At 46.3% G+C, this 18,809-nt stretch overlaps 1 protein-coding gene across 1 annotated transcript in view; it reads right to left on the reverse strand.

Annotated features, from left to right (window-relative positions):
* Positions 1-3,300: 3,300 nt before the first annotated feature.
* The window catches only part of LOC142188663 (heat shock 70 kDa protein 12B-like), a 50,145-nt gene continuing 34,636 nt past the window's right edge, over positions 3,301-18,809 (reverse strand). The window contains exons 5-13 of the mRNA XM_075261909.1: positions 16,834-17,020; positions 16,562-16,666; positions 16,338-16,454; positions 15,987-16,158; positions 15,701-15,787; positions 10,814-10,918; positions 10,462-10,720; positions 8,754-8,857; positions 3,301-6,993 (exon numbers count right to left, since the gene is read on the reverse strand). Coding sequence (XP_075118010.1) covers positions 6,353-6,993; positions 8,754-8,857; positions 10,462-10,720; positions 10,814-10,918; positions 15,701-15,787; positions 15,987-16,158; positions 16,338-16,454; positions 16,562-16,666; positions 16,834-17,020 — 1,777 coding nt within the window. The 3' untranslated portion in view covers positions 3,301-6,352. The remainder of the gene's footprint in view (positions 6,994-8,753; positions 8,858-10,461; positions 10,721-10,813; positions 10,919-15,700; positions 15,788-15,986; positions 16,159-16,337; positions 16,455-16,561; positions 16,667-16,833; positions 17,021-18,809) is intronic.

The raw sequence follows: 18,809 nt of genomic DNA on the forward strand, positions 1-18,809 counted from the left end.
TCATGTACTCTCTGCCCTCGAGAAGAAGAAATCGGAGTCTTATAAAGATGACCAGTCCTCCACCTGTGTGAATTGAATTTCGTATCTGCATCCACTGACATCTCACCAGGGCCGCCATGTCCATACCATCCCTATGGAAGATGATTTTGGGCCTGTGGGGTATTGCCAGCTGCTCCGCTGTTAGCCTGTCCAATGCAATGTTATCGGTCAGTGTTAGATGTGATGTTATGGGTAAACCAAATGGGACACTCTCGGGTGGACCTGGTCTTTTCTGATGTCATGCACGGTGAGATCTGTGAGGTGATGTCTTTTGATGCCATGTTTTATAAATGGCGTCCAAGTTCTGTGTGCCCACAGCGGTGATAGTTGTGGACCCTGCTGTTGTTCTTAAGCCGGCAATGAAGTTCCCCTTTTAACAATACTGAAGGTCGAGCAGTGAGACCCTTTAGACTGCCTAGATCCTCTTCTCCTTTGTCTATCGTTTTTGGGAGTCCATAGATCACAATGTGTTCACCTGCAGAAGAGCACGAGACTTAGGACCTTCACGTCGTCCTGTAACAGATCATTCTTTTATACTCTCCATGGTCCCACAGAGACCAGGTAGTCCCCCATTATGTGTCCCTGGGGATGGAGAACATTGACAGACTTGCTGAGATCCATCGGTTTGGCAGCCTGGAGACAAATGTGTAACCAGAGGTGGTAACTTTGTCTAGACTGGCGGAGCTTTGACCGCTGCAGTGTCAAAAACATCCCATCCAGACTGAAGGTTACCAAATAACCCATCAGAAGCTGCCCAAGGTTCACAGGGCTTGTGTCCTGAAGCCATGTGGTCGGGCCCTTCCAGAGCTGCAATCACGCTTCTGCCAACTGTCTGCATTTTAGATGATGTTGAATGCAGCTCTGGATGTAACTGGAGTAAGAGAAGAGCCGTTCTACAAGGTCATTTTTTTTGTTTGCTCTTCCCTGTAACTTAGAAATCCCCAGATATCCTGATTTATTGTGATTCCAGCGAGTGATGCGCAGAAACGAGATCTGCTCCAGGGAAATCAATCGTGTCCTCAGACTTTCACTACTGTCGTTATTTTCCTGCCAAAATTTGCATTTCATTCCTCTGGTAGATGATTGTTTACCGTGGGTCAATACTATTAAAATATTTATGGGGGGCTGAGTGATCCATCGTTATCTAGTGATGGGCTTAAATAAGAGAAGGGGCCAAGATATACTCCTGAGGATGGGGGTACGGCCGTCAGGTGTCACATCATCCTGCTCAGTATGTAACTGGTTAAATAGCAATGATTATAATAATAACGATGGGCCCCCATCAGAAACTAGGGCCACAACCTATTATCTGTGTCCCCACATGGCTGGGGTCGTGCTTACTGACTACAACTTATTGTTGTTTAAGAGCTTTCATAACGAAACTGCGCAATTCTGGTACCTGCAGAGAAAAACTTAGTAGAGCCCTGCCGGGGCCTTCCTTGTACTCATTGGGATCTGCTTATCTGCCTATAGGAAGCAGGACCAGCCCTGCCGGGGCCTTCCTTATACTGGGTGGGATCTGCTTATCTGTGCATAGGAAGCAGGACCAGCCCTACCGGGGCCTTCCTTACACTTCAGTAACTTCAGCATGCATAGACAGAGAGATCTGTTCGTTTCTAGAAGCTATGTGACTTAGAAGACTGATGGTTCCTTAGACTGTCCATCATTTTTCCTTCCACGTCCATACCCTCTAGTGATCTAATCCAGCAGATGTATAGACTACGGATGCTCATACACTAAATAAAAGTTGGCTGGCCACGAGTTTAAGAAACAAAAAAAAAAACATCTTTTGTTGCCTGTTGTCATACAGGCCCAAAGCCTGTGCTAGCAGTAACAGGCTATTACTACTAGCACAGGCTTTGCTCTTTATGGTAATATCCCAAACCAGATGACGCCTGACATATTACCATACAGGCCCGAAGCCTGCTAAGATTAACATCGGATCCCGGAGAGGTGAGTAACAGTGTTTATTATGTTCTCTCACCTCCCCTGGGGCTATGATTATTATACTCAGGGGTCTGATCCAGTAAGACGTCTGGAGCGCCGCCTCAGGCCATCACCTCACCGCATTAGAGGTGCAGTGCTGGGTATGACCCTTCCTGGTCTTGAATGAACAGACCAGATCTGCAAGAAAAGCAACAGGAACAAATATCTACCCTAAGATTTACTCTGCTCCCGAGATCGATGGCTGGAGGTGACGTGTTCCTTTATTGGGCCTGAAGAAGGCTTGTGTCTCTCTCGGGAGGTTTTTGCAGTCAGGAAGATGATGAGTGATAAAGTGACAGAACATCCCTGCCTTGTGACCGCCGCGGCTGCTCTCCTGGGAAAACTCTTGTAAATGCTTTTAATAAGTGTGAACATTGCTGAAATAAGACTATTTCCAGTTTAAGGAAGGTGAAACCTTCATCTCCTGCGTACGGGCACTTTTAACTCTGCAAAATCCATATCCGTGTCAAAAAAGAAATGACTTTTCCCATACTGCATGTGCTAAGACTACCCTGGGTATGTTTTGGGGTGGAGGAGGTTTGGAGAGCTGATGGTAGCCTGTCCTGGGATAGTGGTGGATTGGGAGGTTCTAGTGGATTTGACTGGGTGGTAGTGGATAGGGTGGGGGGGAGATCTTGGTGGATTGCTCATAGGATGATGGATTGGGGGTTTCCAGTGGATACTCCTGGTTTGGTGGATATATGTTGCAGGAGGATTGTGGTTTAATGAAGGATTGTCATGGGATGGTGGCGGACCTGGAGTTTGTTTCATCTTGTCCGTATTTGCAGATGTTCTCGATTGCGAGAGAATTGACTCGATGTCCTGAGCGTCTTTCTCTTCCATTTCCCGGAGGAGGATAAATAACTGGCATCTGCTCTGTATCATACACTGTAATTACACACAATGTGATGTTCTCATCAGCGGCTGCCGTGTGTGGGATTTTTCATCACATCTGTAACTTTCCTACCACGGAATGAGATCTCTGACACCTCAGTGTAACTATCATCGGAGCACTGCATTGCTATATGTAGTCCTAGGGATCTGGTACAGACTAGGATGCTGGTAATGCTGGAGTTGTAAAGGGGGCTCCAAAGACAATGTGGAAACCAATGGAGACAAGCTTGTTTGCTACCACCACTAGGGGGAGCTCACGGTGTTTGCACTACTTGGTTGGACGGTGCCCACTGAAGTGGGCAGGTTCACCCTACATTCCTCTGTGTATGGCTACAAAACATGAAGTAACTCGGCAAGAGTCAACATAGGATACGTGTACAATAGTGGTTTATTTAGTTCATGGTATACATATTACACATAGTACGCAGGGGCTACAAGTAACAGGTACAAAAATAAATTCTGAGTACATTCTCATATATAGTATTCTTAATAAAAACCCCGATAGTGGGCAGGATCCAAAAGATTTTCTTTGTAAAGCTGCGCCTTTGCTTAGCCAAGGGTAAAGGTTTATGCTGAAACTTGTGGGTATATCTACCATGGAGATGGCTGGAGCTGTAAGTGGCCCTATAGGTGATGGATTGTTCCACAGGAGTCGAGAAGGCCCCTCAACAGTCTCTAAAGCCAGCACCAAGACAAAGAACGTTCCATCACATGAGACAATTGAAGTTCTTGAGATGATCGGATGGTCAATAACAGAGTCTTCTGAGGTTGTAAAGTGAAGTCACCTACCAAATGGCAACTTGGTTCCTGATTTTAAAACAGCTCTCCTTCTTTTCAGATGTACAGGGCCTCCAGAATTGGGCAGCAATACTCCAGCACCACAGGTTATTTGAGAAGAGGATGATACCTGCACTTATAGCTGCTGAATGTAAAGTACAGACCAAAAGTTTGGCCACACCTTCTCATTCAAAGAGTTTTCTGTATTTCCATGGCTGACAATTGTAGATTCACACTGAAGGCATCAAAACTCAGAAGACATGTGGTATTATATACTTACCAAAAAAGGTGACACAACTGAAGATCCTAGAATATAAGACAGATTTTCAAAGTAGCCATCTTTTGCTTTGATTACTGCTTTGCACACTCTTGGCATTCTCTTGATGAGCTTCATGAGGTAGTCACCGGAAATGGTTCTCACTTCACAGGTGTGTCCTGTCAGGTGTAATAAGTGGGATTTCTTGCCTTATAAATGGGGTTGGGACCATCAGTTGTGTTGTGCAGAAGTCAGGTGGATACACAGCTGATAGTCCTACTGAATAGACTCTTATAATGTGTATTATGGCAAGAAAAAAGCAGCTAAGTAAAGAAAAACGAGTGGCCATCATTACTTTAAGAAATGAAGGTCAGTCAGTGCGAAAAATTGGGAAAACTTTGATAGTGTCCCCAAGTGCAGTTGCAAAAACCATCAAGTGCTACAAAGAAACTGGTTCACATGAGGACCGCCCCAGGAAAGGAAGACCAAGAGTCACCTCTGCTGCAGAGGATAAGTTAATCCGAGTCACCAGCCTCAGAAATCGCAGGTTAACAGCAGCTCAGATTAGAGACCAGATCAATGCCACAGAGTTCTAGCAGCAGACACATCTCTACAACAACTGCTAAGAGGAGACTTTGTGCAGCAGCCAACCTTCATGGTAAAATAGCTGCTAGAAAACCACTGCTAAGGACCGGCAACAAGCAGAAGAGACCACAAGGAATGGACATTAGACCAGTGGAAATCTGTGCCAAGGTCTGATGAGTCCAAATTTGAGATCTTTGGTTCCAACCACCGAGTCTTTGTGCGATGCAGAAAAGGTGAACGGATGGACTCTACATGCCTGGTCCCACCGTGAAGCATGGAGGAGGAGGTGTGATGGTGTGGGGTTGCTTTGCTAGTGACATTGTTGGGGATTTATTCAAAATTGAAGGCATACTGAACCAGCATGGCTACCGCAGCGTCATACTATTCCATCTGGTTTGCGTTTAGTTGGATCATCATTTATTTTTCAACAGGACAATGACCCCAAACACCTCCAGGCTGTGTAAGGGCTATTTGACCAAGAAGGAGAGTGATGGGGTGCTACCAGGCCTCCACAGTCACCAGACCTGAACCCAATCGAGATGGTTTGGGGTGAGCTGGACCGCAGAGTGAAGGCAAAAGGGTCAACAAGCGCTAAGCATCTCTGGGAACTTCTTCAAGACTGTTGGAAGACCATTTCTGGTGACTATCTCTTGAAGCTCATCAAGAGAATGCCAAGAGTGTGCAAAGCAGGAATCAAAGCAAAAGGTGGCTACTTTGAAGAACCGAGAATAAAAGACAGATTGTCAGTTGTGTCACACTGTTTGGTATGTACATAATCCCACATGTGTTACTTCTGAGTTTTGATGCCTTCAATGTGAATCTACAATTGTCAGTCATGAAAATACAGACAACTCTTTGAATGAGAAGGTGTGTCCAAACTTTTGGGCTGTACTGTATGAAGAAAGGCAGGTCGGATCCACATGAAAGTGTTTAATGTTACATGTCTAGTATTTCTTAGGAACCACAGAGTTAAAAATTTGCCCGCGTGGGCACTCGCTCATTGTAGTCTTCTGTGTAGTTACAGTGGTAGCCTCTGCAATGAAGTGATGAACGAAATGTGACCTCCACTTTTCTTAAATCTGTATATTTATGCCCCATCTCATCACCGACAGGGCAGTACACACTCCATAAGCTTAAGGACACCCACCCCGTAAGTGAGAGGGGAACATCTCACGCTCACGATGGTCGGGTCTAGGGCAAACAAGATGGCTCCTTTGAGTATTGTCAGACCAACGTCTTGAGGGATGATGTAACTCCAAGTAAGCTACCCCTGAGTGGGAGAGATTTATCCTCCATGGTTTTCTACAGGAATGGAGCGGAGTTGAAATTGGTTTGACCATTGGCCTGCAAAACAGGTAAGATGCCAAGTTCATGCCTGTCTGACAGATCCTTGCAGCCCTTCCATCACATGAGGCCAACTAGTCCATGAACCAAATGACCATTAGATCCATTTTGTGGATTTTGGGGAATTTCTGATTTAAGACAAATAATTTTGAGAATTTTTTTTTTTTTTTTTTTGTATTTGATTTGAAACGCTAAAGCTCGGATACCACCATAAACTCTTTGCGTGTTCAAATTCCAGTGTCCATAAAATGTTTAGGTGTGGTTCTGGAGTTATAAAAAGTCTGTGATATTTGTCTTAGTTTCAACTTAGTGCTGGTTGGCCGGCAGTCTTTGCAATGGTACATATATGCTACCTAAAAGGGGGACCCAAAACTGCACCGTTATAAATGCTTCCCGATCTCTCCTCTCTTTCCGGTGCTATAAAACTTGACAGTCAAGTGCTGAGAATTGACAGTCACGTAAGATATTCTACTAGTTGGAGAGGAAGTCAATGGCGGCTCGCACAATCTTTGAAGTCTTGACATCCATGGCTGTGACTTTGATTTCCGTGTCGCCAAACTGCATGCTGGCCTTAATCTCCCGACGAAGGACCTTGCCATTGGCCTCGTTGATATCTGGCAGGTCCAGGTTGATGGTGCCGCACTTCCTGACACCCGGATCGGTGATGTACACCACATCGTCACTTGATGAGCAATAAATGTTGATGATGATTTTGCGTTGGCCGAATCGGGCCGGGCAGTAGCTCCTTTGTACAATGTCTCCGAGGGCCACCGACTGGTCCACAGACACAAACTTATCAAAGATATCAGTGCACCAGTTCTTTCCTTCTTTCACAAGGAGCTTCTCTTTTGGGTGTTTCCCTTCCACAAACTTGTTAAGGACGCCCACCCCGTAAGTGAGAGGAGAACGTCTCACTCTCACAATGGTGGGGTCTAGGCCAAACAAGACAGCTCCTTTGAGTATTGTCAGACCAACGTCTTGAGGGATGATGACACGGCACACTTCACTGAAAGCCGACTGGACGGCATTCTGCAACATGGGAGACTCTGCAAAGCCGCCCACCAGGAACAGGTACTTGATGCCCTTCACCTCGGGCTTGTTGATGAGATCTCCTGCAAAAAAGAAGACGAAATGCACTTGGAGTAGATCTTAACTAGAACATGGCACACATTTACTCTTCACCTTGCTGCCAATTTTTATTCTTCCGCTTCTAATTTATGTAAATGTATATCTCAAACATTTACGAGTTTGTGTGGGCGAGCCAGTCTGGTCAGACCAGCCATCCATTGTAGTAAAAGCTCTCGAAAGGGAAAATGTGACTGATGCGCAGCAGGTATAGAAGTAAAACAGAAGATGGCACACACTAAGATTATTTCTTGTCTGCCAATTTTTATACATGTACTGCAAATTTTTATAAGTGTATGATATATGTATTGAGATGGGGGGATCGATTCGTATCAAGCCAGATTTGTTAAAGGTTTGTGAAGATTCTGCGAATAGAAACCCAAATGTATTTGTGAATCTAGTCTTAGGTCAGACCCATAATGGTGCCAATATACTGTATGAGGGCCTATAAAGGAAGGAAGTAATAACAAACCCAACAACCCCAACCAAACAACAGCCAACCGCCAAACCAAAAACACCAACAGATGACTAAGGCCCAAATAAAGGCAAACATTGAAGCAAACAGAGAGCGGTACATCGAAGAATGGAGAAACGAAATAAATAACTCCAAGAAACTCAACGTATACCAATCTCTGCAAAGAGACTACACCATGGCCACTTACCTAGAGAAAATACCCCACCCCAAAGACAGACCCTGAGCGGATACAGACTGAGCGCCCACAACCTAGAGATAGAGACGGGGCGATACAGGCAGACGTACAAGCCACGGGAGAACAGACTGTGCCAGAACTGTGACCAGGGGGCCCTAGAAGACGAGACCCACTTCCTGCTACACTGCACCAAATACTCAGCTGTGAGGGCTGTCTACTACCAAAGACTCTCTGCCCACATCCCAGACTGGGAGAAGAGGAAACTCTACATCCTACTGGGAGAAGAAGAGGCCACTGTGGAGATTGCTGCCCAATACGTGTCCAGCTGCCACCAAACCAGAGGAAGATGGTATTCCAAAGACTATTAAACCCCCCATCCACCACCCAAAGACCTTTAAAACCCACCCACTCTACGCCCACCCATACCCACACATCCCAAACAAGAACGACAAGACCCCAAGGATGCATGTACCCCTAAACCACACATCCCCTTCTCCCACCCCCAACCATTCTTTGCTTTGGCAATACCAAATGTTTTTCTTCGGTCATGCTAATAAAGCCCCTTTGTATCTTGTTATATACTGTGTCGGGCCTTGTCTTTCCTAGTTACACCCCTATCATAACAAACCAGACCGGTCAGACATATATAAGAAGCTCCTCTCCATTGTGAGGACACCTCCACTGATCTGACTCTGCCCTACAATATAGCAGAGCTGTTTGGTGGGGGGACACGGATCGCTGCGCAGCGGCGGCTCTGGCCATACATTATTAATAACAGCTTGTCTGCATTACCGAAGCAGTAAATAATCTGTATCTGTTACATCTCCTGATGGAACATCCTGATATCCCCCAGCACCGCAGAAGACTATAAAAGGACAGATCCCCCAGGAGTCCTGGGGTTGTCGTCTGTTGTAAAGTGGGGAAAAATTCATACATTGTCTTTGCGAAAGAGAAGTGACAACCAAAATGGCTGCCTTCACAGCCGTGGAGATAACAGGCAGGAGTTGCTGCAATGTGGAAACCATACGGTAAGAATGGAAATGAGGCGCCCCCTAGAGGCAGCATGGGGTAGGACTGGAGTTTTCCTCTAGCTGTACCTATGTGCTGGACGATCTGTTGGATGGTGGGCTGGAAGAGTTCATTCATTGCCTCAGACGACATCCGGAGCATCCCCTGCGACGACCACTTCACAAAGTTTACACTATAAGGGAAAAATATCTGAGAATTACACAAAGGCACGGCAGCCGGAGGAAACATCATCGAATACTGTCCCATGATCGGCAATTCACATCGCTGTATCGGTGGCCTGAATATAACGGGTGCCAATGGAAATGTAGCCTGAGAGTCATCGAATGTTCCCCGAGGGGCAGATCTGTGATACCCTGTGCCATCTTGGATGAATATTATTTTACGTGTGACCAATATGTTACCGACTCAGATACTGAAATAACAAGACTGACACCTGCAGAATCGATGAGGAAGAGCATGGAAGACCAGAGCCAACAATTTACGAAGACAAATGGTTAATCCAAGCTAGTGTCCTATGAAGAGCGGTACCGTATACTATTCTGTTTATACGCTGGGACTAAAGCACATCCAGGTGTACTCGGATGATCTTACACACTCCGCCATAGCACTGGCATGATAATACCAGGAAGGTTAAAGACCTAGGTGCTGTATGTAAGGCCGGCACCACAGGTCTGTCTCTATTTTTGAGCAGGTAGGTGTCCACATCCGTGTCCACATCAGATGTACTCGGGATACCTCCGGCTGAACATGTTGTTTTCCAGGTCTGGGAGCTGCTCGCATCACTCAGGCCATTGTATACAGAGGGATGACTGCGGCCGGATCAATATGGATTTATCTCACCACATAAGGACAGTTGAGGAGACAAGACATCCCCAGGGCGTCTTCAGAGGGTGGCAGGATATAGTTCATTACACTGTGATCAATACAACGTGTTCTATTATTGCTGTAGTCTGGCCATGAGCACAGGCTGCAGAGGGGCCCCAGTTGTCGCCTGTTTTAGGGCCCTACCTCTATAGTTCTGCAGATTTCTCCTGCGCCTCTTTCCATGGAGCAGCAGTGATTATTAGGAAGCAAGTGAAAGAAGATGAACTTCAACTAAAAGACCACCTTTAACCATCCCCAACTCTTGGCATCCATGATTCTGGCTCTGTTGTAATTTTTTCTTAATTCCTAATGGGCATTGTTAGGTTCAGCACCCAATAGGCTGATTAGGCTCCTTACTGTGAGATGGGTGGTCCCAGTCTGTCTTCTCCTGTTCAGGACCGCCTACCTGACAATAAGGAGCATAGTTACCATATTAGGTCCTGAAACTAACAATAGGAATGGTGTGGGCTGGAGAAAAAGTTCCAATCGGTGGAGCATAGCCTATAGAAGGATGCAAAGAGTTGGAGATGCTTCGAAGAGATTCATAGCGGGACCGCTTCTGCCCAAGTATAGTGTCCAACCCTGACATTACCTGGAACAGGGCTCCGTGTATGGAACATCCCAGGGATCATTATCTGTGACATCCTCTAAGAATAAGGATTCACCATACAATGATGAAGATCTAAAATCCCTATAATACGAAACTCACCCATAGAGCTACATACACCCAGGACCCCACCGATATGATGAGGGCTCGGAGCTCCCTTGTTAGTCTCGGACAACCCAATGGGGATGAGGCCAAAGACTGATTGTAGGTATGGAGTAGGATGAATAACGTCACACACTGCGTCCTCCACATGGAGCATTTCCACCAATCTTAAGCTCTAGTATTATTTCATGTCCGTCACCTACCTGCTCTTCCGTAGAGCGGTCTCCACATTCTGTCTGGTGTGTCTCCTGTAGAAGTCAATGAAGGAGAACGGGAGGGAAATGTTCAGGTGGTTGGACCGCTGCGGAGCTGCCGTTCTTTTCCGAGCCTCAAACGCGATCATCAGGTCTACCCAGGCTGCTGGACGCTTCACCTTAAAGGTCTGGATGAAGTCTTCGCCGAATATCTTACACAACATCTTCTCAAAGGCAAGGTCCACCCCTACGGCTCCATAGGGACCACCTATATGGACAGAAGACATCATGAGGTCTCTTCTTATCCATGATTCCTTGGGTGAGGTCTACAGTTCATTGTAGATATTATACGATCTTGTACCTGATGCTTTGTACAGTTCCTTGAGTGTTCCTTGTGGCTGCTCAATCTGATGGACAGTCAGGTCCACCGTTCCTCCGCCGCAGTCGGCCACAATGTAACGGTCGCCTAGAAGTGGATAAGAGAAATGTAAATCCATCGTTAAGATAAGATAAGATAATCCTTTAATAGTCCCACATTGGGGAAATTTCAGCGTGTTACAGCAGCATAGTAATACAGATACAGGATAATACAGAGTAATATATTACAGACGTAGACACAGATAAGCTGAGAAGAGAAGATATACTAGGAGCCCATGGCAGCTAAGGAAAAAACAGAAGAGAAAGAGGAAGACCTCATGGTCATCCTCATAATCATTAGTTCTCTGTGCGGATTGCTCTTCGTTTGGTCTGATGTAGATTATACAGCCTGGTCGCGGTTGGAAGGAAGGACCTGCGATAGCTCCTTCTCACACTTGGGGTGAAGCAGACGGTCACTTACACTGCTGCCAAGTCCCATCAGGGTCCCATACATGGGGTGGGATTTGTTCTCCCGCATGGAGGTCACCACAGACAGTATCCTTCTGTCACCCACCACCTGTACTGGGTCCAAGGGGCTCTGAAAGACTCTGGATCATGAAATATTTAGAAATTATTACATATTACTCAATTCCTATAGTCTGGTAACCACAATCTCCCAGAATATCTCCTAATAATCCAGTATTTTATAACGTGAAACCTACAGACTGAAAAGTAGCAATGAACATGGCCGCCTGTACGTCTAGAGTGAACCGGCCTCAGACAGTCCACACGGGAAGAGGATTATTTGAGTATGAGCAGCGCCCACAGTTTCCTTGTCCACGATCCAGACATAGATGGGCGCCTTCATTCACAAAATGTACTGCTATATACCATACGGAGCCTGTATATACCTCCATGTCCTGCTGTATCTCAGCTCCAAAATGGCTGTAACATTGTAATCACTTCCATATATCATCATTACAGTCACAGAACTTCTTGGTGCTGACTCCTTTTTGTCATTTTGTTGTTTACACAGCACAATACAGTCTCTTCCCCACAGAGAACAGGAGCCTTGTCCTCGCCTTCCATCTTGCAGAGCTCATTCGGTTCCTCCACACATTACATAAATCCTCTGACTACCTCTTGTCACACGGGGCCGACTCCTGACACACAAATAACTGCTGGCCATTATGGCTCGTCCTGCGTTGCAGCTTTTATGTTCTCTCATAGAGCTGAGCACGACCCTGGAGGCCGAGTAGGGGGTGCACATATTTAATTTGTTTGGCCCAATAAAAAGGAAAGAGGAAACATCAGAGGAAATGCAGTTTCCTTGATCTTTAGTTCTGTTCAATCCTCAGCAAAAGTTATAAAAACAGATCGGGTGGAGCCATCCTGTAATTATATGTATAGAGCCCGGCCAGGAACCCTCAGCAAGTATAAATAGCATCTAATATCAGTCACCCCTCCCACTGCAGGGAAACTACAGCCAGCCTGAAAAGGGTGATAACAGATAGTAATAGATTGTATTCTCCTGTCCTACAGTCGGCCTCTCCTCTCCTGACATGGGTGATAACAGATAGTAATAGATTGTATTCCCCTGTCCTACAGTCAGCCTCTCCTGACATGGCTGATAACAGATAGTAATAGATTGTATTCCCCTGTCCTACAGTCGGCCTCTCCTCTCCTGACATGGCTGATAACAGATAGTAATAGATTGTATTCTCCTATCCTACAGTCGGCCTCCACTGACATGGCTGATAACAGATAGTAATAGATTGTATTCCCCTGTCCTACAGTCGGCCTCTACTGACATGGCTGATACCAGATAGTAATAGATTGTATTCTCCTATCCTACAGCCGGCCTCCACTGACATGGCTGATAACAGATAGTAATAGATTGTATTCCCCTGTCCTACAGTCGGCCTCTCCTCTCCTGACATGGCTGATAACAGATAGTAATAGATTGTATTCCCCTGTCCTACAGTCGGCCTCTCCTCTCCTGACATGGCTGATAACAGATAGTAATAGATTGTATTCCCCTGTCCTACAGTCGGCCTCTCCTCTCCTGACATGGCTGATAACAGATAGTAATAGATTGTATTCCCCTGTCCTACAGTCGGCCTCTCCTCTCCTGACATGGCTGATAACAGATAGTAATAGATTGTATTCTCCTGTCCTACAGTCGGCCTCTCCCCTCCTGACATGGCTGATAACAGATAGTAATAGATTGTATTCTCCTGTCCTACAGTCGGTCTCTCCTCTCCTGACATGGCTGATAACAGATAGTAATAGATTGTATTCCCCTGTCCTACAGTCGGCCTCTACTGACATGGCTGATAACAGATAGTAATAGATTGTATTCTCCTGTCCTACAGTCGGCCTCTCCCCTCCTGACATGGCTGATAACAGATAGTAATAGATTGTATTCCCCTGTCCTACAGTCGGCCTCTCCTCTCCTGACATGGCTGATAACAGATAGTAATAGATTGTATTCTCCTGTCCTACAGTCGGCCTCTCCCCTCCTGACATGGCTGATAACAGATAGTAATAGATTGTATTCTCCTGTCCTACAGTCGGCCTCTCCTCTCCTGACATGGCTGATAACAGATAGTAATAGATTGTATTCTCCTGTCCTACAGTCGGTCTCTCCTCTCCTGACATGGCTGATAACAGATAGTAATAGATTGTATTCCCCTGTCCTACAGTCGGCCTCTACTGACATGGCTGATAACAGATAGTAATAGATTGTATTCTCCTGTCCTACAGTCGGCCTCTCCCCTCCTGACATGGCTGATAACAGATAGTAATAGATTGTATTCCCCTGTCCTACAGTCGGCCTCTACTGACATGGCTGATAACAGATAGTAATAGATTGTATTCCCCTGTCCTACAGTCGGCCTCTCCTCTCCTGACATGGCTGATAACAGATAGTAATAGATTGTATTCTCCTGTCCTACAGTCGGCCTCTCCTGACATGGCTGATAACAGATAGTAATAGATTGTATTCTCCTGTCCTACAGTCGGCCTCTACTGACATGGCTGATAACAGATAGTAATAGATTGTATTCTCCTGTCCTACAGTCGGCCTCTCCTGACATGGCTGATAACAGATAGTAATAGATTGTATTCCCCTGTCCTACAGTCGGCCTCTCCTCTCCTGACATGGCTGATAACAGATAGTAATAGATTGTATTCTCCTGTCCTACAGTCGGCCTCTCCTCTCCTGACATGGCTGATAACAGATAGTAATAGATTGTATTCCCCTGTCCTACAGTCGGCCTCTCCCCTCCTGACATGGCTGATAACAGATAGTAATAGATTGTATTCACCTGTCCTACAGTCGGCCTCTCCCCTCCTGACATGGCTGATAACAGATAGTAATAGATTGTATTCTCCTGTCCTACAGTCGGCCTCTCCCCTCCTGACATGGCTGATAACAGATAGTAATAGATTGTATTCTCCTGTCCTACAGTCGGCCTCTCCTCTCCTAACATGGCTGATAACAGATAGTAATAGATTGTATTCTCCTGTCCTACAGTCGGCCTCTCCTCTCCTGACATGGCTGATAACAGATAGTAATAGATTGTATTCTCCTGTCCTACAGTCGGCCTCTCCCCTCCTGACATGGCTGATAACAGATAGTAATAGATTGTATTCTCCTGTCCTACAGTCGGCCTCTCCTGACATGGCTGATAACAGATAGTAATAGATTGTATTCCCCTGTCCTACAGTCGGCCTCTCCTCTCCTGACATGGCTGATAACAGATAGTAATAGATTGTATTCCCCTGTCCTACAGTCGGCCTCTCCTCTCCTGACATGGCTGATAACAGATAGTAATAGATTGTATTCCCCTGTCCTACAGTCGGTCTCTCCTCTCCTGACATGGCTGATAACAGATAGTAATAGATTGTATTCCCCTGTCCTACAGTCGGTCTCTCCTCTCCTGACATGGCTGATAACAGATAGTAATAGATTGTATTCTCCTGTCCTACAGTCGGCCTCTCCTCTCCTGACATGGCTGATAACAGATAGTAATAGATTGTATTCCCCTGTCCTACAGTCGGCCTCTACTGACATGGCTGATAACAGATAGTAATAGATTGTATTCCCCTGTCCTACAGTCGGCCTCTCCTCTCCTTACATGGCTGATAACAGATAGTAATAGATTGTATTCTCCTGTCCTACAGTCGGCCTCCACTGACATGGCTGATAACAGATAGTAATAGATTGTATTCCCCTGTCCTACAGTCGGCCTCTCCTCTCCTGACATGGCTGATAACAGATAGTAATAGATTGTATTCTCCTGTCCTACAGTCGGCCTCTCCTCTCCTGACATGGCTGATAACAGATAGTAATAGATTGTACTCCCCTGTCCTACAGTCGGCCTCTCCTCTCCTGACATGGCTGATAACAGATAGTAATAGATTGTATTCCCCTGTCCTACAGTCGGCCTCTCCTCTCCTGACATGGCTGATAACAGATAGTAATAGATTGTACTCCCCTGTCCTACAGTCGGCCTCTCCTCGCACCACTTGGCTTTGGTTGGTGCTTTCTATCATTCAGCCTCTAGGTGGTGCCAGAAGCAAACGACTCCGATTTCTCTTTGTAAGATGAAGGAACTTTCGAGACAAAAATCATCATAAGAAGGGTCAGTTCCTTCTGGATGTGTCTTGTGATGTCATACTGATATTCCAGGAGGTATCATCGGTGGAGGAGTAACTGGTCCATTGTGGAGACTACAACTGACCCCAAACCTGCTGGAGGCGCCTTGTCACGTATGAGGACAACAGTACAAGGAATGGCTTGGAGGCCTACTTTTCATTGGTGGCCTTTTCCTGGTGCTGAACACACTTGACCCATCTCTGGTCCATACACCCCACCGTGACTCACCTGCCTGCATCTCCGACCACAGCTCCCCCATCCCAGTCTCCACCAGAAACGTCCGGCTATGCCGTGATCTTCGGAGTTGTTCTCTCGCTGGTGAATAAGAGGAGACACCGGTTATTGGGTGCGTGGTAGAGATTTCACATTAGTTCACAGTGACGGATAGAACTATGAAGATCCAAATAGAAGTCAGGATGTTCTCGAGAAACATGAAACACCATCCATAATATCAGGCACCAAGACATCAATCACTGATACCGTACTCAGAGCTGGTCTCGGGTGACGTCCTCACCTTGTCTGAAGCTGGAGTCAACTGACCGATCGGTGGGTAAGCCATTGAAGAAAGCCTTACAACTGAGGTCAATGAGCTGGTGGAGTCGGAGCTTCCGGCAGTAGATGGAGGCCGCTTCTGGTTCCAGAGCGATCAGGAGCTGCTCGGGATATTCTGGAGACACCAAACCTGCCTAGAAAGTCACAACATCAAACCAGACATCAGATCACTTCAGAAGCCATAGAATCAGCTTGAGATATGAAGGTTATCTGGTCTAATCAAATCCATATTCTTGTACATAGGGGGCAGTATTACACGCCATCTTTGATTTTAGGGTCACGATGGCTCCTGCCAAACCTGGCGCCATCTTACCAAATATGCCGCTTCTCTCATGAATTGCTTTGCTGGCTGCTTCCAGATAGCAGGGACAGTAATCACCCATCGAATCCCTTCCTTCTCATCCAGAGATGGACATTGTTCCTTCAGTTCCTTCCAAAGAATATAAAAGAATTAGTGCCGCCATCTACACACATCACATGCTGAGGCCTCATTATTCTAGTCCCATTCCCTGATACAACTGTATACTTGTGACTCACATGTACTGCATGTTCTTTGAAGAACCTCAAGGCGTGTGCAAACACCTCCAGAGCTTGGACCTTCTTCCCGTTCAAGGCTTCCAGTTCAGTCTTCATGGTGAGATCCTAAAAGATACAACATCATAAGCCTGAAGATTACATTATGACCATGGGAGGAATATGTCGTCCTGTACACATCAGACGTCCTGTCCAGATTGGAAGAGATAAGAAGATTCTCCCAGGAGGCTTCCCTGAGGATCTACAGATTTCACGGTCAGGTTTACTGCTCTTACACTGGTGCTGTGAATCTTCATCTTGAATTTCTCGAAGTAGAGCCAGTCTCGAGCCTCCTCAGGGTCTAGATCGTGGTAGAAGTCTCTAGCCGTATATCCAAAACTATGGAATGCTTTGTCAGGGGTCAGCAGTAAACTTGTGGGAGTCTTTTGGTGGGCAACGCCGGGATCCCCTCCTTCCCATTTCCTAAAAACAAACAGCAGAGATGGTTTATGGTGGATCCATCATGAAGATATCTGGACACAATGGCAAGGACTTGTGGTGTTGGATATACACAATGGTGAAGAATTATTGGTGGGGCCTCCTGGTGGGCCTTAGTCCTTGTGCAGATCTTTGGCACTGCAGACTGAATCTGATGGCACATCTGTGGTAGACATCTGAAGGCCAGCCTCTGACATCTACAGCAGTAACATTATGGACATAAGGTCTAAACCTGTCCATACACATTAGACGCGCATTGGCCAAACCCTACGATATCTGGAGGCCTCTCTACTCTACCCTGATGCCAGAAATCAGTGGAAAGAAGGATCGGGCAGTGGGATTTCAATTGTTCCATTTGTTCTCAAGAGATAAGCGCTGACCAGAACTGTCCAAACTGTGATGTCTAGACAAATGGGTCAGAGATTCTCCAAAATGGTAGGTCTTGTGTGACCCAAGGCTCTTCGATGTGTGTGGGGAGCAAAGGCTAGCCTGTCCGTTCTGATCTTTCAGAGGAGCTTCTATAAATTGTGGAAATATTCCTTCAAGAACTGGACCTGCCACTCGTCTTCTCTTCTGATTTTGGTTCTGACACCTACTACCCACTAGATGTCCTTCTTAGATGTCTTAGATGTTGCCTACAGTGGTACAGAAGGTCTATGTGCTTACTAGATTGTAACCCCAAAGGGTAATCATGGGAGGTCCTGGGGTAACATAGATGATAGGTTGAAGGCTCCAAATCAGAGAGCTCACGTTCCATCTGAGACCCATTGGGAGACTTTGGACCCGGTAGGGGATATGACTATTTATTACAGGATATTCCGCAGTGAATATGAGAAGATGGTGAGCAGATGCCGCCATGATTGATTAGTACGGATTCATTTACACATTCCAGACAGAAAAAAGTCACTTTTCATATTTCCATAATTGAATCAATCTGGAGAGTGACGATGTGTGTGTAATGAGGCCAGATCATGGGAGGTGGAAGGAGGCCAAGAGTCTGCTGTGTCTACCATCCATGGCTACTGTTCTACTACATTATACAGCGTACGGGGGACCTGCTCAACCATCGAGATGTTCTTCTAGGACACCAGATTTCCCACTTAAACATTGGATAGACCATTCTGCCAGGTCCAGGAGGATTGTCCACCCTTCCGGGATGCCGGCCACTATGGTGTAACCTCTTGGGAGAACCAGTAGGTCAAGTAGGTAGACGGCCTTGATCAGATGAATGTAGCCAGAGGCAGACTGACTCACGTGAGGTCATCATGAAACATCTAGTAGATGAGGTCACCCGGTATGTTTATGGATTAGTCCCTGGTGTCCCAGTGTATAACTAAGCAGAACCATACATGAGGTCCATCCTGAAGAAGGAGTAATGGCCGACTCCCCGCCGACTCTCGGCCTCTGCACATGATTAGTGAGGCCGGCTGATGGTAGACACGGAGACAGCACATCCTGTGGTATGATACGGGCGGGCGGAGGTGAAGCCAAAACACATTCCAACATTCTTCAGTTACTAGGAGACCAACCCGAATATTATACTCAGAGTCTCATGGGGCGCAGATAACGGGCGGGCGGGGTCCTGGTCTGCTACCACCCAATGTAAACAGGAGCCTTATCTCCTGGATGGATCTCATTGTAGGTATTTATGAGGGTAGTCACCGACCAAAACATTATCCACAAGATGGCTCCACCTACAGTGTGTCCTCAGTATACCGGATCATCTCCTATATGTGGTGCTCATGAGGTTGTCACGGCCCCGCCCACATGGCTG

The sequence above is a fragment of the Leptodactylus fuscus genome, chromosome 1 (assembly GCF_031893055.1).
Source record: "Leptodactylus fuscus isolate aLepFus1 chromosome 1, aLepFus1.hap2, whole genome shotgun sequence".
In the NCBI taxonomy this organism is placed as follows: Eukaryota; Metazoa; Chordata; class Amphibia; order Anura; family Leptodactylidae; genus Leptodactylus; species Leptodactylus fuscus.